The sequence below is a fragment of the Temnothorax curvispinosus genome, unplaced genomic scaffold (assembly GCF_003070985.1).
Source record: "Temnothorax curvispinosus isolate PA1 unplaced genomic scaffold, ASM307098v1 QBEX01013184.1, whole genome shotgun sequence".
Taxonomy (NCBI): domain Eukaryota; kingdom Metazoa; phylum Arthropoda; class Insecta; order Hymenoptera; family Formicidae; genus Temnothorax; species Temnothorax curvispinosus.
The window spans coordinates 27,874-46,774 of NW_020222964.1; the positions used below are offsets into that span (position 1 = coordinate 27,874).

Genomic DNA, 18,901 nt, shown 5'->3' on the forward strand with positions numbered 1-18,901 from the left:
GCGGCCACGCCTCAGATCGTATCTCGATGCCCTGAATGGCCGGTTAGAGATTAGACCGGTAGTTATCGATGATCGAAACGCTCCGGTTGCACAAGTGTCTCGCCTCGCACGAATGAAACGATATACCAATAGGCTCTTTTTATCGCGACGTTGCACCTACGGACAAAGGACAAAATAGACGGGGCGTCTATTTATCAGAAATTACGCGGTTTTCTTAGCTCTTTATAGTGACGACGCAGGATGTGAAAATAAAAATAGAAAACGCAGGAAATCGTTCCCCTAACGTGAATATGTATAATATTAGCCAGGCTATATAAATCTAAATGGCAATGTATACCTTTACCGGTGACCTGTAAAGACTTCATCTTCAGCCAAAGAACGGACGTTTGAATGAATGGAAACGCTTGTTCGTCGGCGCGCGTTCGTCTTTCGCAACACGAGATACCGGAAGAAGGAGATGCAAGCCGCGATAACGTGAAGTATGAGGAAATTACGGTGAAACCGACATCATGCTGCGAGTCACATGCATGCGCGCGCGACGCGTCCATAAATCCCGGAAATGGAATTCCCCCTCCGCTCCGTCGTCTTCCGCGCGAGGATTCCTTTTTCTTCCGGGACACACCTCTTTCTCTCCGGTAATACTCGCAGGACGTAATCGGTGATCCCGGCAAGTCGGCACGCTTGATAAGTCCTTCCACGTCGGGTTTTGAAAAAGCTCCGGCAGTCTGGAGACCGAAAAACGTCGACAGAGAAAAGGAATGAGTAGAGGAGAGAAGGTGAGAGAGGGAACGTGAAGGAGGCAGAGAAAGAGAGAGAGGAGGAGAAGAAGAAGAAGCGATGGAAAATGATAGAAAGAATAACGTCCCGAGAGGTCTTGCCAAGATGCCCGGCCGATGGAGATTATCGGGCTAAACTGAAATCCGGAGCCGAGGGCACTCGTAAACGCGAACGAATCGTCCTGTCCAGAATGCCGGGTGTTCCCCGCGACGCCGATAGCTTCGTCCTGTGGAGATATATGCCGGGAGAGGACTGAGAACTAAGGACTCGAGCGATAATAGTCTTACACGGATGTTAGGAAGATCTGTGAGATCGGATCCGCATGATTCTCTCGCGTAGGAGGAACATTTCGCTAGCTCTTCGCGCTTCCGATGGCGCAATTTTTGTCTCGCCAACGTATCGCCGGCGCTACTACAATTTGTAACGCTGCGTGAAACGCGCAATGCGCTCCGTTAATATTCTATTGATCCCGAGACATTTAATATTCACACGTTTATTAGTATTCGATATCGCGGAGGGAGGAGCCGCCGCGGATGCAATCGGTCGGATATCAAATATGAAAAGGGCGACGGTGCCACAAAGTAAAATGCAATTTTGCGCGGATCGATACTCCCGGGACAAAAGCAACCCGATCTAAAAAAAAAAAAATAATAATAACAGGCGTACATTTTTTCCTTGAAAAAATAAAAATCTCGACGCTCTAGATGCTGATTCGCTTTTGATCGCGTTTTATCGCGCAAGTTAGATTAAAGTCTCTGACAGCGCGCGAGTTGATGCGCCGAGTGAGTAAAACGGCAGATATTGCCTTGAAAGGGGTCGATTTTAAAGAGAGCGAACGGAGTTTTCGAGTTCCATAAAAAAAAAATACTCATAAAGTGGCGCCGAGAGGGAAATGGGCGAGGTTCTCGATGGGAAAAAAAAAGAAAAAACCGTACATCTCTCGGCTCGAAACTTTATTAACCGTGTTTCGCGCAGATTCCGCGACGGAACGACCCGCGACCAATCATAAAGGTTTATTGGCTGCGGCCGGCGCGTAAAAAAAAAGGAGAGAGAAAAATATCGACGAAAAAACACGCGATTTATAATACGTCGTAAAGGGCCGCGTCGTGGACCGCGAGGTCTTCGCGATGGCGGGCCCGCGATGATGAAGCGATAAACGGTGACCGGTAAACGGTCGGGCTTCTAGCAGCAAGTGATGTGCTTCTAACGCTCATTCCCGCGAAATGACGAAACGATCCTTTTACTCCCAGTATAAACAGGTTTTAGTGGCGATTTGCCCCCGGTTTTGTCTTTATAAGGCGGGACGAGTCCGCGATCGCGAAGGCGCTCGTTAAAGGCGTTAAGCTCGACAAAGCCATTAAATCACGGGAGTACATGAAGGAAAATTAGCGGCGTAAACACACGCGCCTCACGAAGGGGCGAAATTATGCAAGTGGGGGGATTATCTTGTTAAAATGTGAGATTACTCTGTTCTGCGAACGGCGAGATTTTCCGGAGAAACGTGGCATTTAAAAAATTCATCTAAATACGGATTAACGCGGGGGGAGAGTGAGAAATTCCTCGACATTATTATGGCGACCGTGATGAGACGCTATTTCCTAGCCTGAGAACGGCGCGGCGATGAAACGAGAAACGAGCAGTATAGTTTACTGTGTCTAAAGCAAACGTTGTTACTACTATGCGCCGTCTTAATAAACTTATACCGCGCTCGATAAAAATTTTTATTCTCCAAATAATAATATACACGAAAATTTTCGCGCTTTTAAGATCAATAGCTCGCACGTGGGTAGTAGTTTACCCACGCGATAATTTGTCGGGCATTATAAGTTTGAGATACGACTTTTACGTTTGCTTTTAAGCAATCTGAAAGGAGGAAAGGAGGGCAATAATTATTTCAGAGGAAATAAATGTAACTGTAAATTCAATTCTAACTATTCCAGAGATTTTTCCCACGGAACGTGACTCAGTTTCTTTCATGAATCCGGCTATTTGTGGGAATTGAGTCATTTATCGGAACACATTCTCGTCACGTAAGCGTGCGTAGATCGGCGTCTTTCAATCGTCGCTTGACCTTGCTTTCAACTCTTCAAGTCTTGAGAACTCTGTTGTCTGATTCTTCCTAACGAACGTCTATATAAGAAAATGAAAAACACGATGTGTCATTAAAATTCGAAACTTGGCAATGTACCCAATAAGATCCGCACATGCCTTTCGATTTATTATCTCTTAATACTTTCTATTTTTTTATATCTTAAATTCATTATTTTCTGGCATTTAAGTCTTTCTTGTTCTTCTCCTTTCGCTCTACTGTTACCTATTTTATCGAATCTTATTTTGCAGACTATATTAGTATTGTACATACATTTTTATTCAGATTTTATGTATTCTAATTTATTTAAATTCTTTGCAATTACTTAATCTATCCATAAATTAATGTTTGCAATAAAAGTTGTGATGTTCACGTTTACTTCACTTTTTCAATTATGCGTGCTTTGTTACATGTTGGCGGCATAAAAAATTTACCAATACATGGGTTAATGATTTTTTCGAAAAGTCGTAATAGTGGTTTAATTGCGAGGCCACCGAATGTATTTGGAGAAAGCAGGAGCAAGCCTCACCGAAGCTCTCGAGGCTTCCTCCCATCGGATCGGGCAGAACTTAATTACCTCGGCGGGCTGTATGCGGCACCGCCAGCCACTCGAAGGGTGAAAGGGCCGCAGGGAATACCTCCCCTAGCTTCGACAAGGCCTAACTAGCGATCCTACGTGTTCTAGGTAGCCAACCTAGCCAATAAGAGACCAAGCTTTGTAATATCGCGCATCCATCTACCTACACCTACACTACTATCGCGATTCTTCTCGCGGAGGAAAACGAGCTCTCGTTCCAGCATAGGTTCGGCCTGTTCATTCGGCTCCGTAGATCCTCGCGAACTCGCAATCTTCGGAGATGATCCCCCACGTAATACGCTCGCCGATTGCTCGTCAATCGCGTCGACAAAGTCGATCTCGACCAATCAGCCCGGAAAGACGGCGAAAATGACGGCGGCTTTGTCGATACCACGGCGATCCGTATCGCCTGCTCTCGGTGTGTACGGCATGTATGTGGCGTGCATATACGTGTATGTGTGTGCGTGCGAATGCGGTGGTAGCTGTGCGCTCGAAATGGGGTGACGTTGGCGGGTGAGCGCCGCACAGTGGTCGAGGGTTGTGCCGTGGGGTAGAGACGTGGAGGGTGGGTTGGGTGGTTGCTGGTAGTGTGTATTGATCGAGCGAGGAGAGGAGCAGCCCGACTCTCTTTCTCTCTTTCCCATTCTCTCTCTCTCTCTGTCTCTCTTTCTCTTTCACTTTGCGCCGCACTCCGCGTGGACGTCCATCTACCTACACGGTGTTTCGGCCGTGCGCCACTTTTTCCTCTCTGGACTTTCTCTCGCCTTTTTTCCCTCTCTGCCTCTTTCTCTTTTAACTCCCTTCGCGCAAATCGCCCCTCGCTGATGTCCACGTCACGGTCGATCGGCCGTTGTTTCTGCCGATCGACAAACACCGACAGCGAATTATAGACGCCCAGGAGGGCCCGATACCCGACCTTCTCGACACTCTGCAACCTCTACGTTTGTCCTTCCTTCACTCACTTTCTCTTTTTCTCTCTCTCGTTCGTGAAGCGTTTGTCGGATTCCATTAATAAGGGAGAGCCGATCGTCGGCTATGTGGATATATTGACAGAATGCAGGGCGCGTTAAGGTTCGACGCGACACGAATCCAAAGGATGAACTCTCTCAAAGGATGAACAATATTATTAAGGCGTCAGTATTTAAGCTTCTCTTCTCGTGATTTTTTCTTGTCATTTCATAATATCTTTTCGTGCTTTATAATTGCGGAAACGATTCCTTTGTCTCGTGCCTTACCTGACGATTTAATTCACGCTTCCCTGAAAAGGGTCGCGATTTATGACGATAGTAATGTAATCAAAAGATAATGATCCGCGTTCTCGAGCAGAAACCATAAAATTATGAATACTGTAATCATGGTGGCAGCGCGAGATAGACACGAGCGGAAAAGGAGGGGGAGGCTTGCCGGCGTAATTTACGACCCAGCCAGGTGCGTCAGAAGTTGCTCACCTTACGACCTAATTGGGTTTAATTACACCTGACTGAAAGTTACGGCGATGCGCGCGTGTACGCTGGATTACAATTACCGTCCCGCGGCAGCTGATTTAAGTTGTATCGCGATCAGTTTATCCTTGCTTCTTGCCAGCTAGCGCGATACACCGTGAATTTCCCAAAGGTGTGTGCGCGAATAACTAAAAGATGTTCTTTTTCAAGTTTTCAATTTCTCCGACACCTCTCTTCTTCTCTCTTACACGGTTATTAAACATCTCTCCTATTTCGTCCTATTTCGTCGAGGTGTCGCGTTCCGTTATCGCATTGTCATCGATTCGCGACCATCCGAGACGAATCTCGGAATGTCTCGGGTCTCGGCCTCTCAAATTGACCGCCATCGTCGTCTCCGTTCAAGACGATCGTTGATCTTGTAACGCCATATGGAACACGTCGATCGATCGACGCGACCGGTGTCAATAACCCGATATTCTCGATATACTACTACCGTCAATCCCGGGGATTAACGGGAATTAATAACGATCCTCGATTATAGCGTTATCGGCGAGAACTGAGTTAACGTTCCTCGAAAACGAATTACGTCAATGCGTCAATATCGCGATTTCATTTCCGATAAAACGCTCGTCGGTCCTCTCTCGATTCCCCCGTACCCGATACGATATTACCGGAATTAATAACGCGTTTAATAACCGAGCGCGCGTCACGACGCTCATAACATTTGTAATTCGATAGATCGTTGCGTCCGATCGTCCGGCGACTCGACGTATCCGCGAAATTCCGGGGAGGAGTGCCAACGATGCCGAAAGGATTCCCCGGGTGTTAATCGACGATCGACGTCGGTATTCGTCCCGCAGACACGTCCCAATGTCTCATCGATCGCGTTCTCGCGCCCTAATACAAAATACAAAGGTACTCCCCCGAAACTTCTGGCGAATTTCCAAGGCACCCCTCGTGCCGTCGCTAACCCACATATTTACGCGAAATTATGTCGTTCGGTGTCGCGTGTCGTCGTCGTCGTCGTCTGCGTCGCCTCTTTTGTAAATTCAATTACATTTTGTTCTTTTCTTTTATGGATGCTATAAGGCTAAAAAGTTATGCCGCTGCCCGATTTATTCACGTCTTCGAGCGGCCTTCTTCAACCACGTTCGATATTTTCTTGACGTTGCAACACGCGGAGAAAAGTTCGAAAATTTCTTTCCATCGCACGTTACACGCGCAGTTCTCGAAGTTACAAGCGGCGAGAAGTAGGTTCGCCAATTAGCGGCACGTACGAGAAATTATCGCGATTATTATCGGGCAATTAACAAAGTCGGGGAATACCGAGTGTGTATCGAGTGTGCATCCGCCCGATTCCTAACGAGGATTGTGTAATAGATGTGACGCAATAACGTAGCAGAAACTCAAATTCTTGTTAACAACCGCGCAATCTTCGCTAAAGGGAATTGAGTCTGATCGCCGATAATACAGAACGACCCCTGCACTGCACCCGAGAGCGTGGCGGAAGGGTTAAACGAAAGGGGAGAAGCAATAAGTGTCACGCAGCCTGCACCTGCGGGATAAAATTTCAGACTGCCAGGCTAAACGAGGATGCACTTTAATAATTTTATTAATCATAAAGTTTCTATAAAAAATGACGGAAACTTTTTGCTATAATGTTACTACATATTCCTTTATTTACAAATAAAATAATTTCTCTTTGGTAACTTCGATAAAGTTGTTGCAGATTGTCTATTTGATTGATGTAAAATGAAATAACAATTGTATATGATTCTACTAAATTTGAAGAGAACCTAAAGAGAGAAACAGTAAATGTGTGTCGTTGTTCTTGCGCAAACATTTTTATTTCCGTTCACTCTAAAACTTTTAACAGCGTCTTTCGAGCGGAGTAAGTCAAGTCGACGCCGAGGAAAAGTTTTCGCTCACGGACTGACATAGCTGGTTATAATCCCGCCGATTAAAGACCTCGAAGTCTATATAGAATCCCGTATTCCTTGAGTGCGTTCAAAGGGAACCGTGGGCCCTTAGGTACCACCTCTAACGCCCGAACGATACTCAAGAGAGGCAGCTGGCGTTAGTCAGCAAACCGCTCGACTAATCCCTTAATTACTTCGACATGGTTAGCGACCCTGTACTAACCACGTCGGTGCCTGGCACTGTTCCCCGATCGTTAATTAAAATGCCTTGCAGCCGCGCGATCCCCATCCGCGAGGAAAGGAGTGCGTGCGCTCGCAGGGAGAGTACATCCCGGAGTTAAACGAGTATAAAATAATAAATTACATAATATTTTATTTTAATAGCGCTTTGCGTCGACTTCGTGGCTATCGCGCTTAAATTATGCCACGCAATTTATAAAAAATATGTCAAAATATATAAAAACAGATATCCGCAATAACGAGCATTTTTAATCATTTAGGATTAACATTATCGCGACAATAATATATCGTACTTATTTATTAAAAAATACCAAACTAATATCTCTAGAAATATATAGTAAAACTTAGTAATTGAATATTAGAAGCTCAGCTTAACCCTTAAATGCTCGAATCTCTTTATAACAAAATGATCCAACGTGAACGATGAAGGGAATCGCTTAACCGTTTAACCGTTTAAGGGTTAATAAGCGAGCGATGCTCGTGTAATTACGACAGGCATTGCCATTATCCACCAGGTACATTCATATTCCCCTTGTAATTCGTTGCATGAACGATGCTGATTCAGGTACGGCTGCGAGGGTGTGGCGGAGTCCGCTCTCGTCGACGACACCCTCAACGGGAATCCCCGCTCGTCGTCCACGTCGTCGTCGAGCGCGATCCTGCCTCAGTCTCACGCCCTTCAGTCGGAATCCGCGGGATCGATCGACGCTACGGACACTTCCGGGTCGAGAAAGTACGTACGAACACACTCCCTCGTGGTCTCGTGATACCCTATTTCCCCCACCCACCCTCACCCCCCTTGCAGATAATGATCCGCTTGCCATCACCGTCCCATCGCTTCCCTTTTGTGTGCCCAAGTTGTTGCTTCTGTTTGTTTTCGCTGTAACGAACGACGTTCTCTCATCGAAACGGAACGCCTCCCGTTCTCGCGCAAGCGAGATCCTATACAGCAGATTGCCGCTGCTGTTTGTAGACGTGTACTCGCGTAGTCGCTTGATACTGCGCGACGGATACGAGTATCGAGGGTGTTAAAGGGACGAATCGCGAGCGTTGAGCTGAGAAATCCGCACCGACGTCCGAGCAGCGCACCACTATATGCTTGGCTTCGATTGAACCGCGACGTTGCATCGCATGTCAACGTAAAATTTTCCCTATCTTGTGAGAGAGAACGTTGGATTTATTTTCACGCGATTTGTTTCCGCGATACTTAATATTTTTTACGACGACGTATAGGAGTGCGTATCTCCGGGCACAATTTTCCGCAGTTTTGTCATCATGCCCTCTTGGCTTCCGCGCGTTGATATGAGGCGCGATAATCAGAAAGTGAAATAATATTATTTGTTTAGGACACTCTAGGACCCTTGTATCACAAAGTAAAATAGACTTTTCCAAGATGCTTTCTTCTGTGCACCTTGTTTTAAAAAATGCATAGCACTCTGTTTGCGGTGAAAGCGAATGAATAGTCAGTACGAGTGCGACGTTACATACAGAAAATACGCGAGTATTGTCTTGCGCCAGGGCTTGCTTCGTATTGCATTTGTTCACGGTGTGAAATCACGATAACAATCACGTTTCTGCGCTGACGTTGCCGCAATGCGTGATAAATGGACTATGATGAACAGTTCTGAATGATTAGGGACCATGGAACTGTCCTGCGAGCACGTTTAGCGCGTAAAGCCGGATATAGACAAAGCAAACGAGCGCGAACAAACACATATGTACAGAGCTTGCTTGAGATGAGCTCCAACGGCGCCGTCAGTACTCAATGCGAGTCGTTCATTCGTGTTTATTCACGCTCGTTGGCTGCGTTTGATTCGGTTTGACTGTTGAAATTTTTTTGTTTGTTAAATTAAACATCATTTTGCGTTTATCTGCAAAACATTCCGAGTGTGGGATTACGCTCGAAATCTCTCCTCACTTATAGAACGTACGCTTTGACGGACACCTGTTACAATCCCTTCACCGCGATTTATTTCCAGTCATTTCAACTTTGTGCGTGGGTCCCTCAGCCCCTCGCGAACGCACACGGTACATAATTCTACATCATTTCCAACTACGAAAGCGTAATTTCTCCTCGCCCTCTCGCGCAAAGGACGTTTTATTTTACAACCGCCGTAAATAATCTCTCCTGCCCGGCCGGGACTCGTGTCGCACCCGAGCTTCGATTAGCACGCGAGGATTTCTCGTGCGGCGGCGGTTGCGATAACGCGGTGCTCCGTCGTCGGTGGGAACGATATAGCGGTTTTACGAGCGAGACGATACGGCCGATCAGACGATCTAACGAGCGGAAATCAATTTGTCATTCCGTCGTGGCCGATGACACGCGTCCTCTCCGCGAATGCCCAACGAAACGGCGCGCGACCGAGCGATTCGAGCGTTTCGCGAGACGAAACACGGTCGGACGAAACGACGCGATAAATCAAGCTGCTTATTTCGGCGATCGTGATTCGCCATGAAACGTCGTGAACTGGAATTCCCCGAAGTCACGCGAGCGCGCGACCACAATCGCGTTCTCATGACGAGTCGCGCGATATAACACGACGAGAGAGGAAGAGAGAGAAAGAGCGGACAGAATTTCAGTGGATAACGCTGTCGCGTGACCGCCTCGTGACGCTGCAAGACAAATTTAAAGAAATAAAACGCAGTCGGGTCCGGGAAATCGTCGTTAAACGACATTTTTAGATCCAAAGTGAAATAAAAATGAACCTTTTTTTTTCGAAGTTGCATATTGCAATGGAATTTGTAGCTTGCACTGTATATTATCGCTAGTTTCCTTGTTGAACCCAAGAGCTGTGACTCGCTACTTCTGCTGCAGTTCTTACAAGTTGTATCAATTTTTATTAACGCTAGCTTTAGCTTTTTATTTTTATTTTTGTACCACAAATGCACGATAAACGCAGAAGATAAAAATATTTTTACGAATGTACGAATTTGAAGATGTGCATTTTTCTTATTGCTTGTGATTGCGATAATGAAAAAAAAATTATGAATATGCCTGTTTGAAGAAGTAGCCAGATTCTTTAAAAATTGTCCGAATTCTCGAGGCTTTCTTTAGAGTCGTTTTTTCTTTAACCAAGAGTCTAGACTTTTGTATTGCTTGAGTATTCAGTGGACATCGCGATAGCGCAATTGAACCTTCGAAGCGAACCGAAACGCCGTTTCTTGACCCTGGTTTTTCTTGGCTTTGCACCACAGTTATTGCGAGAAACCCGACAACGAGACCGCAGAGATGGGCGGCGTGCCGCACGTGGAGGGTGGCCTGAACAGCGAGCTGTACGCGGTGCCGGTGAAACGGCGACAGCCGAAGGACCAGAAGAACAATGCGATTCTGCAGAACAATACCCAGGAGAAACCGTCGGACGTGGACAGCACCGATTCCGAGGATAAGGACGAGAACCTGCCGCCCGGCTGGCAGAAGCACGAAGGTAGATATCGGAGTGGAGCTACACCAAATAGCGAAAAGGAGCGAGTTTCAAATAATTAAGAAGATTGCCTTCAGTTTTGTTTCGATCGTTTTCTATATTAATCGCAAAAAATTTTTTAACTCGTCAGGAACTTTTAGATTCTCTTGTGTGAGCAGGAATTGGGTTAGATCTATTAATTATATCGAGATAAAAAAAACGAGATGGAAATGAATGGAAATGTTGACGTGGAGAAATAAAAATTTTCCAGATTTTTCAATAATTGTTTTCGAAAGTCCAGCATTTTCTCGGAAGTTCCGGATGCTTGAGCACATCACGACGATCGATACCGGTGTGCCGGAAAAAGCTCGTATTTAACGTTAAATGCAGCCGTATACGATTATCAGTCCGTGATAGCGAGTGCGATTTTCGTATCAAACCGATGCTTCCGGAAATGTGGCAGGGATTTAGATAATACTCGGTAGAGAAAGAAAATCGCTAAAGCTCGAGATAATACGATATAAAAATGAGTTAAGTTAAAAATACATTTAACAGATGCGATATCGACGTTTCCCCATTTTTCCAGGTTTTTCGTTTTATCCATTTTTCATGTCTACTTTTATTAATAAAACGGTATTGATGAAATTGATAATCGATAAATTAGTTATCGCGGCTATCATAAATTGTAGCTTTCGAATTTTATTGACGATCGGATCGAATGCTATTTTAGATGAGAATGGACCTTATTATTGGCATGTAAAAAGCGGAAACATACAGAGAGAACCGCCGGAGGCTCCTCTGCATTTGAAAACGGAGGCGCGTCGGAGCCTCGTCAAGGATAATGATAGCGTGAGTAAAATAATCTGCTGAAATATCTTAAAATCACGTAACGTATTTTATTGTACACGAATAAATTATTAGTAAAACGCACATTGTTGTTAATATATATATAATATACGTTATCACGTGTATTAGCTCGCGGTATTCTATGTCTCATATCGTAATTTTCGTTTCTAACGTTAATGTTGTAGATAAACAATTTTCACACTTTGAGCGGTATGGTGAACACAGTAACTCGCAGCAACACAAGTTCAGCCCTGGACCAGGAATTGGAGAACAAGAGGAAGGTGGAATTGGCGCTCAAGTAAGCGAACGTACTCCCGATTAGTCTACAAGTTTTTTTTTCACAGGTTTTTCCGCCTATTTATTTTTATTTATTTTTCTTTTTTATTTTCTCAGACGAAGAAGCTATCCTGCTAGAGCGGACTCCGAGGGCAGGGATAAGCCGATCAGATTCGCCGTGAGATCCTTGGGTTGGACGGAGATCGCGGAAGAGGATCTAACACCCGAGAGGAGCAGCAAGGCTGTCAACAAATGCATCGTGGACCTCTCACTCGGTAGAAACGATCTTTTGGACGTCGTTGGACGATGGGGCGATGTAAGTTTCTTCAGAAAGAAACTAAGTAGATTAAATTTGTATTATTAATCGTGAACTTAAAAATGTACGGGCAATGGAGAAACGATGACTCTCAGTGTATTTAACAAATGATAAAATCTAAAATGAGCTATATAAGCTGTAAAAGAATATTTATAGGACTTTTAATCTTTAATCCCTTAAATGGCTAGTGAGGTATACTGATTTCGATTTTGCTGCGCAATAAGCACGCGATGAAAGATATATTACGAAATATTTCAGGGCAAGGATCTATTTATGGACTTGGACGAGGGCGCGCTCAAGCTGATCGATCCGGAAAATCTTACCGTACTTAATACACAGCCTATTCATACAGTTAGAGTATGGGGCGTAGGAAGAGACCACTGTCGGTGAGTGAATTATTAATTATGTTCAAAATAATCAAGGCAAAATTAATTGTTTGAGAATATTGTAAAATCTCGAATTTTGCAATTTTTATATAATAAATATCAAACGTTATTTACACGGCGTATATGTTTATTCTACTAATATATTTACATCGTTTTCATGAATGTCTGCTTTTCTTTGGACGGATCTAATAGCGAAAGGTAAGTTATACAACGATGTAAATTATCGCCTGAAGTAAAGTAAAGAGTACAATTAGAGAGCAAAAACTCTCACCTTGACAAACATTCGATTTTTAAGTGCGTTATTACTTTCAGGGACTTCGCTTACGTAGCAAGAGACCGATCGACCAGGAAACACATGTGCCATGTGTTTCGTTGCGACATACCGGCGCGCACGATCGCAAATACGCTTCGCGACATTTGCAAGAAGATAATGATCGAGCGTTCCCAGCATCAGACTCTCGCGAAACCGGTGGACATCAACGGCCGGACGAGTCTCGCTACGAGACCTACGAATCTGCCCACGGAACATCGGCGCTTCCACAGAAACGGCCAGGCACTAGTCAGTAAGTAACCCAAATGAGTTGGAGTTAGATTTTTCGCTTTAGTATATCTCCAAAAAAATTAAATGTTTTATTAAACATATTTATCACGAAATACATTTATAAAAAATATCATATTCAATAAATTGACGAAAACATTTAATCTCCAAACAGGGATTAAAAATCAGATTCTAATAAAAAAAATTATTGCTTGGCAGTGACAGATAAGCTAAACAAGAAGTTAAATAATCTTTATATTTTTGCGCAGCACAATCTTTCCCAACACCGATGGAAGAACCGAAGAAGGTGTTGCGAGCACAGTATCTCGGATCCATGCAAGTTACTCAGGCGACCGGCATGGAAGTGCTGAACGAGGCGATAGAACATATCGTGGCGAACACGCCGATCAATCAATGGCGAAACGTCAACGTCGCCGTAGCTCCTAGCATGATTTCCATTCTTACGCCGAACGTGAGTAAATTAAAGGATACCGGCTTTCAAGTATTTGAAAATTAATGAAAGTGCAATCAATTATTCGTAACGATCGTAATCTTCCCAGGACGACAAACTCATCACCGAATGTCGAGTACGCTACTTGTCATTCCTCGGTATTGGACGCAACGTGAAGCAATGCGCTTTCATCATGCACACCGCACAGGACTTGTTTATCGCACACGTCTTCAACTGCGAGCCCAGTAGCGGAGCCCTCTGCAAGACGATTGAAGCCGCTTGCAAGGTGAGGATCCTCCCTCGAGAATCCCCCCGCAAATCCGCTTAACTAAATTGAGACATTAAATGAAGGAGATGTTTCCGTTTCTGTTTAAGCTGAGGTATCAGAAATGCTTGGACGCACATCCACAGGGCTTCAGAAACGCCAGCAGTCTCAATACTCCGAGCGGCAGAGGTTTAGGTGCGACTTTGAAGTCTCTAGTTGGATCTTTGACTGGCCGTAGAAGCAAGCAGGGCGAATCCTGAGACGAGGCTCTCTCGCTGCAGGTAAATTACTTTCGGATTATCAAGCTGTCCTCCCCAATGTTAAAAAGTTTTATCATCAATTAATCAATAATCTTTATCAGACCAAGAAATTTAAATAAATATATACAAAACATATATAATTAGTTTTCTCGTAACTATTACAAGAAAGAATAGAATTGTTGGGGACAGGAATATTTTAACACAAGCGGTTGAATATTTTGGATTATAATCAGATCAGTCCCCCGATTGTCCGATGTTAGGAACTCTGGCCACTGCCTGCTGAGCGAGAGGTGATTCGACACAGGCATCTGCAGTCGCCTTTGACGCTCAAGTACTTCGGCGGCTCGCCACCGAGCGCGTCCCTCAAGTCGTTGCTGTCACCCTCCCTGGACACCAGGCGTATCCAGTTCGCCCGTTGGGAAAGCAACCCGTAGAGAAGCACGGGGAGCGAGCCTGATGTGCCGGGAGGCGGCCATAGGGCGAATGGATATTCTCTTTACAACGTAAGCGACTGAATTTCGCGAAAAATTGCGCAGAGTGCTATACCAATACCACAGCTATAGTGGACTACGCTTACCTATGTCGATATGATGTTATGTATGTTAACGCAATGAGTCTGATGAAAGGAGGGAGGGTGTCGCGAGTTTGTCGCGTTTCGTCGAGAGACAGGGACGATATCGAGACGCGTTGATCCTATCGCGGAAATCCTTAGGAGGCAGCGTATATCAGCTTGTGGGCAACATTCGCGAGAGATCAATGAGTAGAAAGCTTGGGGGAAGGGTAGGGGAGGCGGAAATGGGGAGAAGAAAGCGAAAGAATCGGAAGAGTTCGAAGAGCAAAAATTGTATATACAAGATGGTGATTATCGCGCTAGTTGTAAGTTTAATCAACTCGCTTGCTTGAGCGGGAGCGGGAGAGGTGAGGTGGAGGAGCCCCGACGGTGGGATCTCGCGAGCGAATCAAGTTGTGTATGTGTGTGTGCGTGTCGGAGAGTGAATGAGCTCTGCAATTAGCGTAGTAGTAAGCGTATATCCGCGAAGGCATTCGAGGTGATTCGAGGGGAGCCATAGAGAGCTTGCATATATATAAATATAATATATAACACATACACGTGCGTGTGTAATCTCGGGTTATACGGATTAAAGAAGCGAGATGAGGACGACGACTAGATTGCACGGAGTACATGCGTACACGAGTGCGGAGAACTTCCGCCCGCACACGCATATACATATATATATATATGCATACACACACGTACGTACACACAGGCCAGCACCGCGACCGGGTGCCTCTCGTGGACATCGTCGCGTTCTCATTTTGACGATGGTACGTCAATCGAGCGCGACGGATCCGGAGAAACACCCCGCAGATACACGCGCGCGCACGTTTACACGACGACCGATAGGGAGTTTATTTTTTATGGCGAATTAATAGGAGCTTTACGGGAGAGCTTTTGCAGCACCTCGGAGATCACGAAGCCGATACGACAAATACTTATACCGCGACCGTCCTTTAGACCAGGGGGAGGGCAGGGGGAGGAATGACACTTAGGCGCAAGAGATCAGTGGTGCGCAACGGTATCGAAGCCACATGCGATCGTAGCTGGTCGTTGTATGCGCAAATAACGTTTTACACGACACATTTAGAAGAAGCGCGATAATAACTGTTAAACCGGGAGTAACGACGATATTAGTAATTATTATCGTCCGTGATAATTGTTATCCTCGTAAGCGCAAACGCTAAAATGATAATTGTTACCGCTAGGCGCATCGTAGCACGACGAATCGCAGTTGAAAAAAAAAATCGTATGCATATCAGGCCATCGCAATTTCTCCGATCGCTACCCCAGAGAATAGAGACGCACGCTCGGGATGTACTGCTCGTATCAGAGACATCGTTTTAACACGAGAAACCGGCACGTACGAAGACATTCCCACAGCATCTAGACACACGTCCCACGCACGTAGGAACATGTAACGAGCCACGGGCTGCGCTTCGCACTAGCGAACGCCGCTGTCTGGTAGAATTTAGATAGCTGAGAACGTTACTTCGGGCACGTCTCGGTGGTAACACTCGTATAAATCCGATTGCATTGCACCGCGAATCCACAATACGTATACATTCACACGCGTGCATACTGATGACGATTAATGCGAGAAGGAGACTCACCGCTGTTTGCTGGTAACAGATACGGAACAATACGATTAGACGAGACGCGTGCTCCCTAATACACGTCTAATTTGTAATCAACCCTCCCTTGATTTCGGCCCGATTTTAATTTTATATGGTGATCATAAAGGATAGCTTGATACGTTAAGGATTTATAGATTGTTCGTTAAATTTCATCTCCCTAAAATAAATCCAAGTGGCACTTATCGACGATTATATCCCAGCAAACCTCAACTAACAATAACATTATATTCCATTTTATCAGAAGTTCTTGGACGAATTCTACAAAATATCTTTGCTTTCTGCTTATTCTGTATTATTATTTTATAAAAGGTCTTGTCAAGTTTAAGACTGCGGTGATCAAGTCTACCTTCAGTAAGGCATTAATCAAATCTTCCTCGATAGTATTCATACCAGGATTTCTTTGCATGCTGTAACAGTCTTTCTGATTTCTTATTGACTTGTTAAAAAAGTACTATGGATAATAATAAATTAGATCAATTAGCCAATATTAAATTTTGTCAAACTGAAAAAAAAACTTAAAGATATGTCAATGGTATTGTAACGCTTTTCTCGTATCATCGATTTTAATACTGGGAACAACCAAATGTCATATGGATCCAAATCAGGCGAATGCGGGGGGATATCAAGCGCAAGGTATTTCATTTCAATGTTTACAAAATAACATTTTATTTTGTAAACAAAATCGAATAATTTTCTATTGAGTTTTCGTAGATCACAAAATTTGCTGTCAGATTATATCGACAGGCTCTGTTGACAAAGCATTAGTTTAATGCGGACACACATCAGATAATACCAGCGGCTTAATTCTCGAAAAATATCGCCTACGATATATGAATATCACACTTCGCAACCATTAACACACTTGCAAAGTGTGATTTTCTAGTCACGAAAATCGATTATGCACCGGAGCACAAATCTAAGATTGTATGCGATTATTTGACCACAAATCACATCACAGTGCTCGAACACCCCCTGTATTCGCCTGATTTGGCTCCATGACTTTTGGTTGCTCTCAATAATAAAATCGAGGATAAAAGGAAAGCGTTACAATAATATTAAGAACATGGAACAGGCTTTGACTGTGGCTTTAGAGGAGATTCCGAAAAGGGAGTACGATGACTGTTTCGAATATTTTTCTAATCGCTTACAGTGTTGTATTGGCTCAGAAGGAATGTATTAATTGAATTTAAAAAATAATTAACTTCTTGTAATTTTTTCGGTACCAGTCGCACTAAAGCTTGGACAGCAACTGTGTACAATTTATGTAGACGTAATCTTGAAATTTAAGATGTAACGGAACTTACGACAATCGGAATTGTTTAATTATATCTGTTATGTATTGGGATCGGTAATAAGTAGAGTATTCGTAACCAATAAATGTATATGTTGAATATATAAACGTGTGTCACGATCGACGTCCGTAAGCAACCTGACTCTCGGAGCACACGCTCCTGTGACGACGTGTCGTACAGTAGCGTATTCTCTCGGTAGGAGCCCAAATATATTACAAGAACTTGATCCGTTCACTCCTTATTGAGATCTCAAAATCTCGGGTATTTTTTTTTAGCATTAAGCATTAAAGCAGTCGTTAGAACTTTATCAAACATGTCAAGAGCGAGCATTGGCACCGAGAACGAGAACGAGCATCTGAACAAGACCAACACAAAGCTGATCGCGGATGTAGAAGAGATGATAAATAAAAAGACCACTATATATGGAGAAAGAGCTTTATATGACGCTCGTGCGTTCGCGTAAAAGAGTCACGGTCTCGTGTACTTGGCGCGAGACACTACCGTGTTTCTCGATACGCTGCATGTATTATATATTACACATATTGTTTAGTGGGAAATTATAATGTTGATGAAATGTCATTCTTAGTTGATATTTGCTGGGATATATCCTGATAAAAACGAGTGAGACATGGAACTGTGAGCCACTGAAATCGCATCCTCCCATTTTCCTCGAGAGGCAGCCTTTCCCATTCGAAGAACGCGGTCCTCGTTGTCCTGCGAGGACGGTCACGTCGTACGAGCCATCGTCGTTGCGAGAGATACAAAGTTGTGCGGGACCCAGAACGAAGATATTTCTATGTAGCGTTATAAGTAAGAGAAAAACAAACAGAAAAAAGCGGAAAGAAGAGAGACAAGATATAATAGAGCGTTGCGGGAGTGTGTGCGTGAAAGGGATGAGTATGCATGAGTATATTGTGCTGATCAGGAAGGGCGATTATTATTATTATTATGTAAATAGTTCATCGCGATATCTCTCTCTTTATCCATCACCATCGACGCGAGATCCTTTCTTCTTTTGTTTCACGATTAATTATTAAAATTAATTTAATGTCGCGTAACATCGCGTTGTACAGTGAACTCGGGAGAGGAATCGCATAGCGGTGTCGCGAGGGGTTGAAGGAGCTCGACGCTGAGATTCGTTCCGCGAAGCTGAGTCGTTCCTGAGAATCGCGAATCCCGACGTAACGTCAGTTCGAAGATTCGCAGAAGCGAGAGTCTCGTGAGGGCAAATTTCCGCCCGCGTTTCCTTCAACCCTCTCATTTTTTTGTTCTTCTTTTTTCCCCCCTCTCAGAGGGAGAACAGCCTCGAAAAGCGCGCGAGAGGAATTAAGAAATAGTGTGGCTGTAAATATGATATACGTGTAGAGAGTAAGGCCGAAGCTATGGAATTTTCATCGGACAGACACGTTCACGGAGAAACGTCATCGCACCGTCCACGTGCCGATGCACCGATCATTCGCATTCACACACACACACATACACACATGCACACACGATCCTAAGTAGATACAGCCACGTGTGTGCACAGACGCGTACATGCGAAGGAGAGAAGAACTTACACACTCACACAAATTGCGCATTGCTTAACTGTCTCTTTATATAGATGTTGACACACGTCGTCACGGGGGGGAAA

General features: G+C 44.4%; 1 protein-coding gene across 3 annotated transcripts in view; it reads left to right on the forward strand.

The window, feature by feature from the left end:
- Positions 1-18,823, forward strand: part of LOC112463421 (protein Fe65 homolog) — a 44,377-nt gene extending 25,554 nt beyond the window's left edge. Inside the window, exons 3-14 of one of the 3 annotated variants that reach the window (XM_025029829.1) lie at positions 7,610-7,777; positions 10,240-10,469; positions 11,176-11,294; positions 11,477-11,589; positions 11,685-11,883; positions 12,142-12,269; positions 12,462-12,467; positions 12,582-12,832; positions 13,077-13,279; positions 13,368-13,544; positions 13,634-13,804; positions 14,022-18,823. In XM_025029829.1, coding sequence (XP_024885597.1) covers positions 7,610-7,777; positions 10,240-10,469; positions 11,176-11,294; positions 11,477-11,589; positions 11,685-11,883; positions 12,142-12,269; positions 12,462-12,467; positions 12,582-12,832; positions 13,077-13,279; positions 13,368-13,544; positions 13,634-13,783 — 1,744 coding nt within the window. In that variant the 3' untranslated portion in view covers positions 13,784-13,804; positions 14,022-18,823. The remainder of the gene's footprint in view (positions 1-7,609; positions 7,778-10,239; positions 10,470-11,175; positions 11,295-11,476; positions 11,590-11,684; positions 11,884-12,141; positions 12,270-12,461; positions 12,468-12,581; positions 12,833-13,076; positions 13,280-13,367; positions 13,545-13,633; positions 13,805-14,021) is intronic. The other 2 variants (XM_025029828.1, XM_025029830.1) reach the window with 2 other exon arrangements.
- Positions 18,824-18,901: the final 78 nt, after the last annotated feature.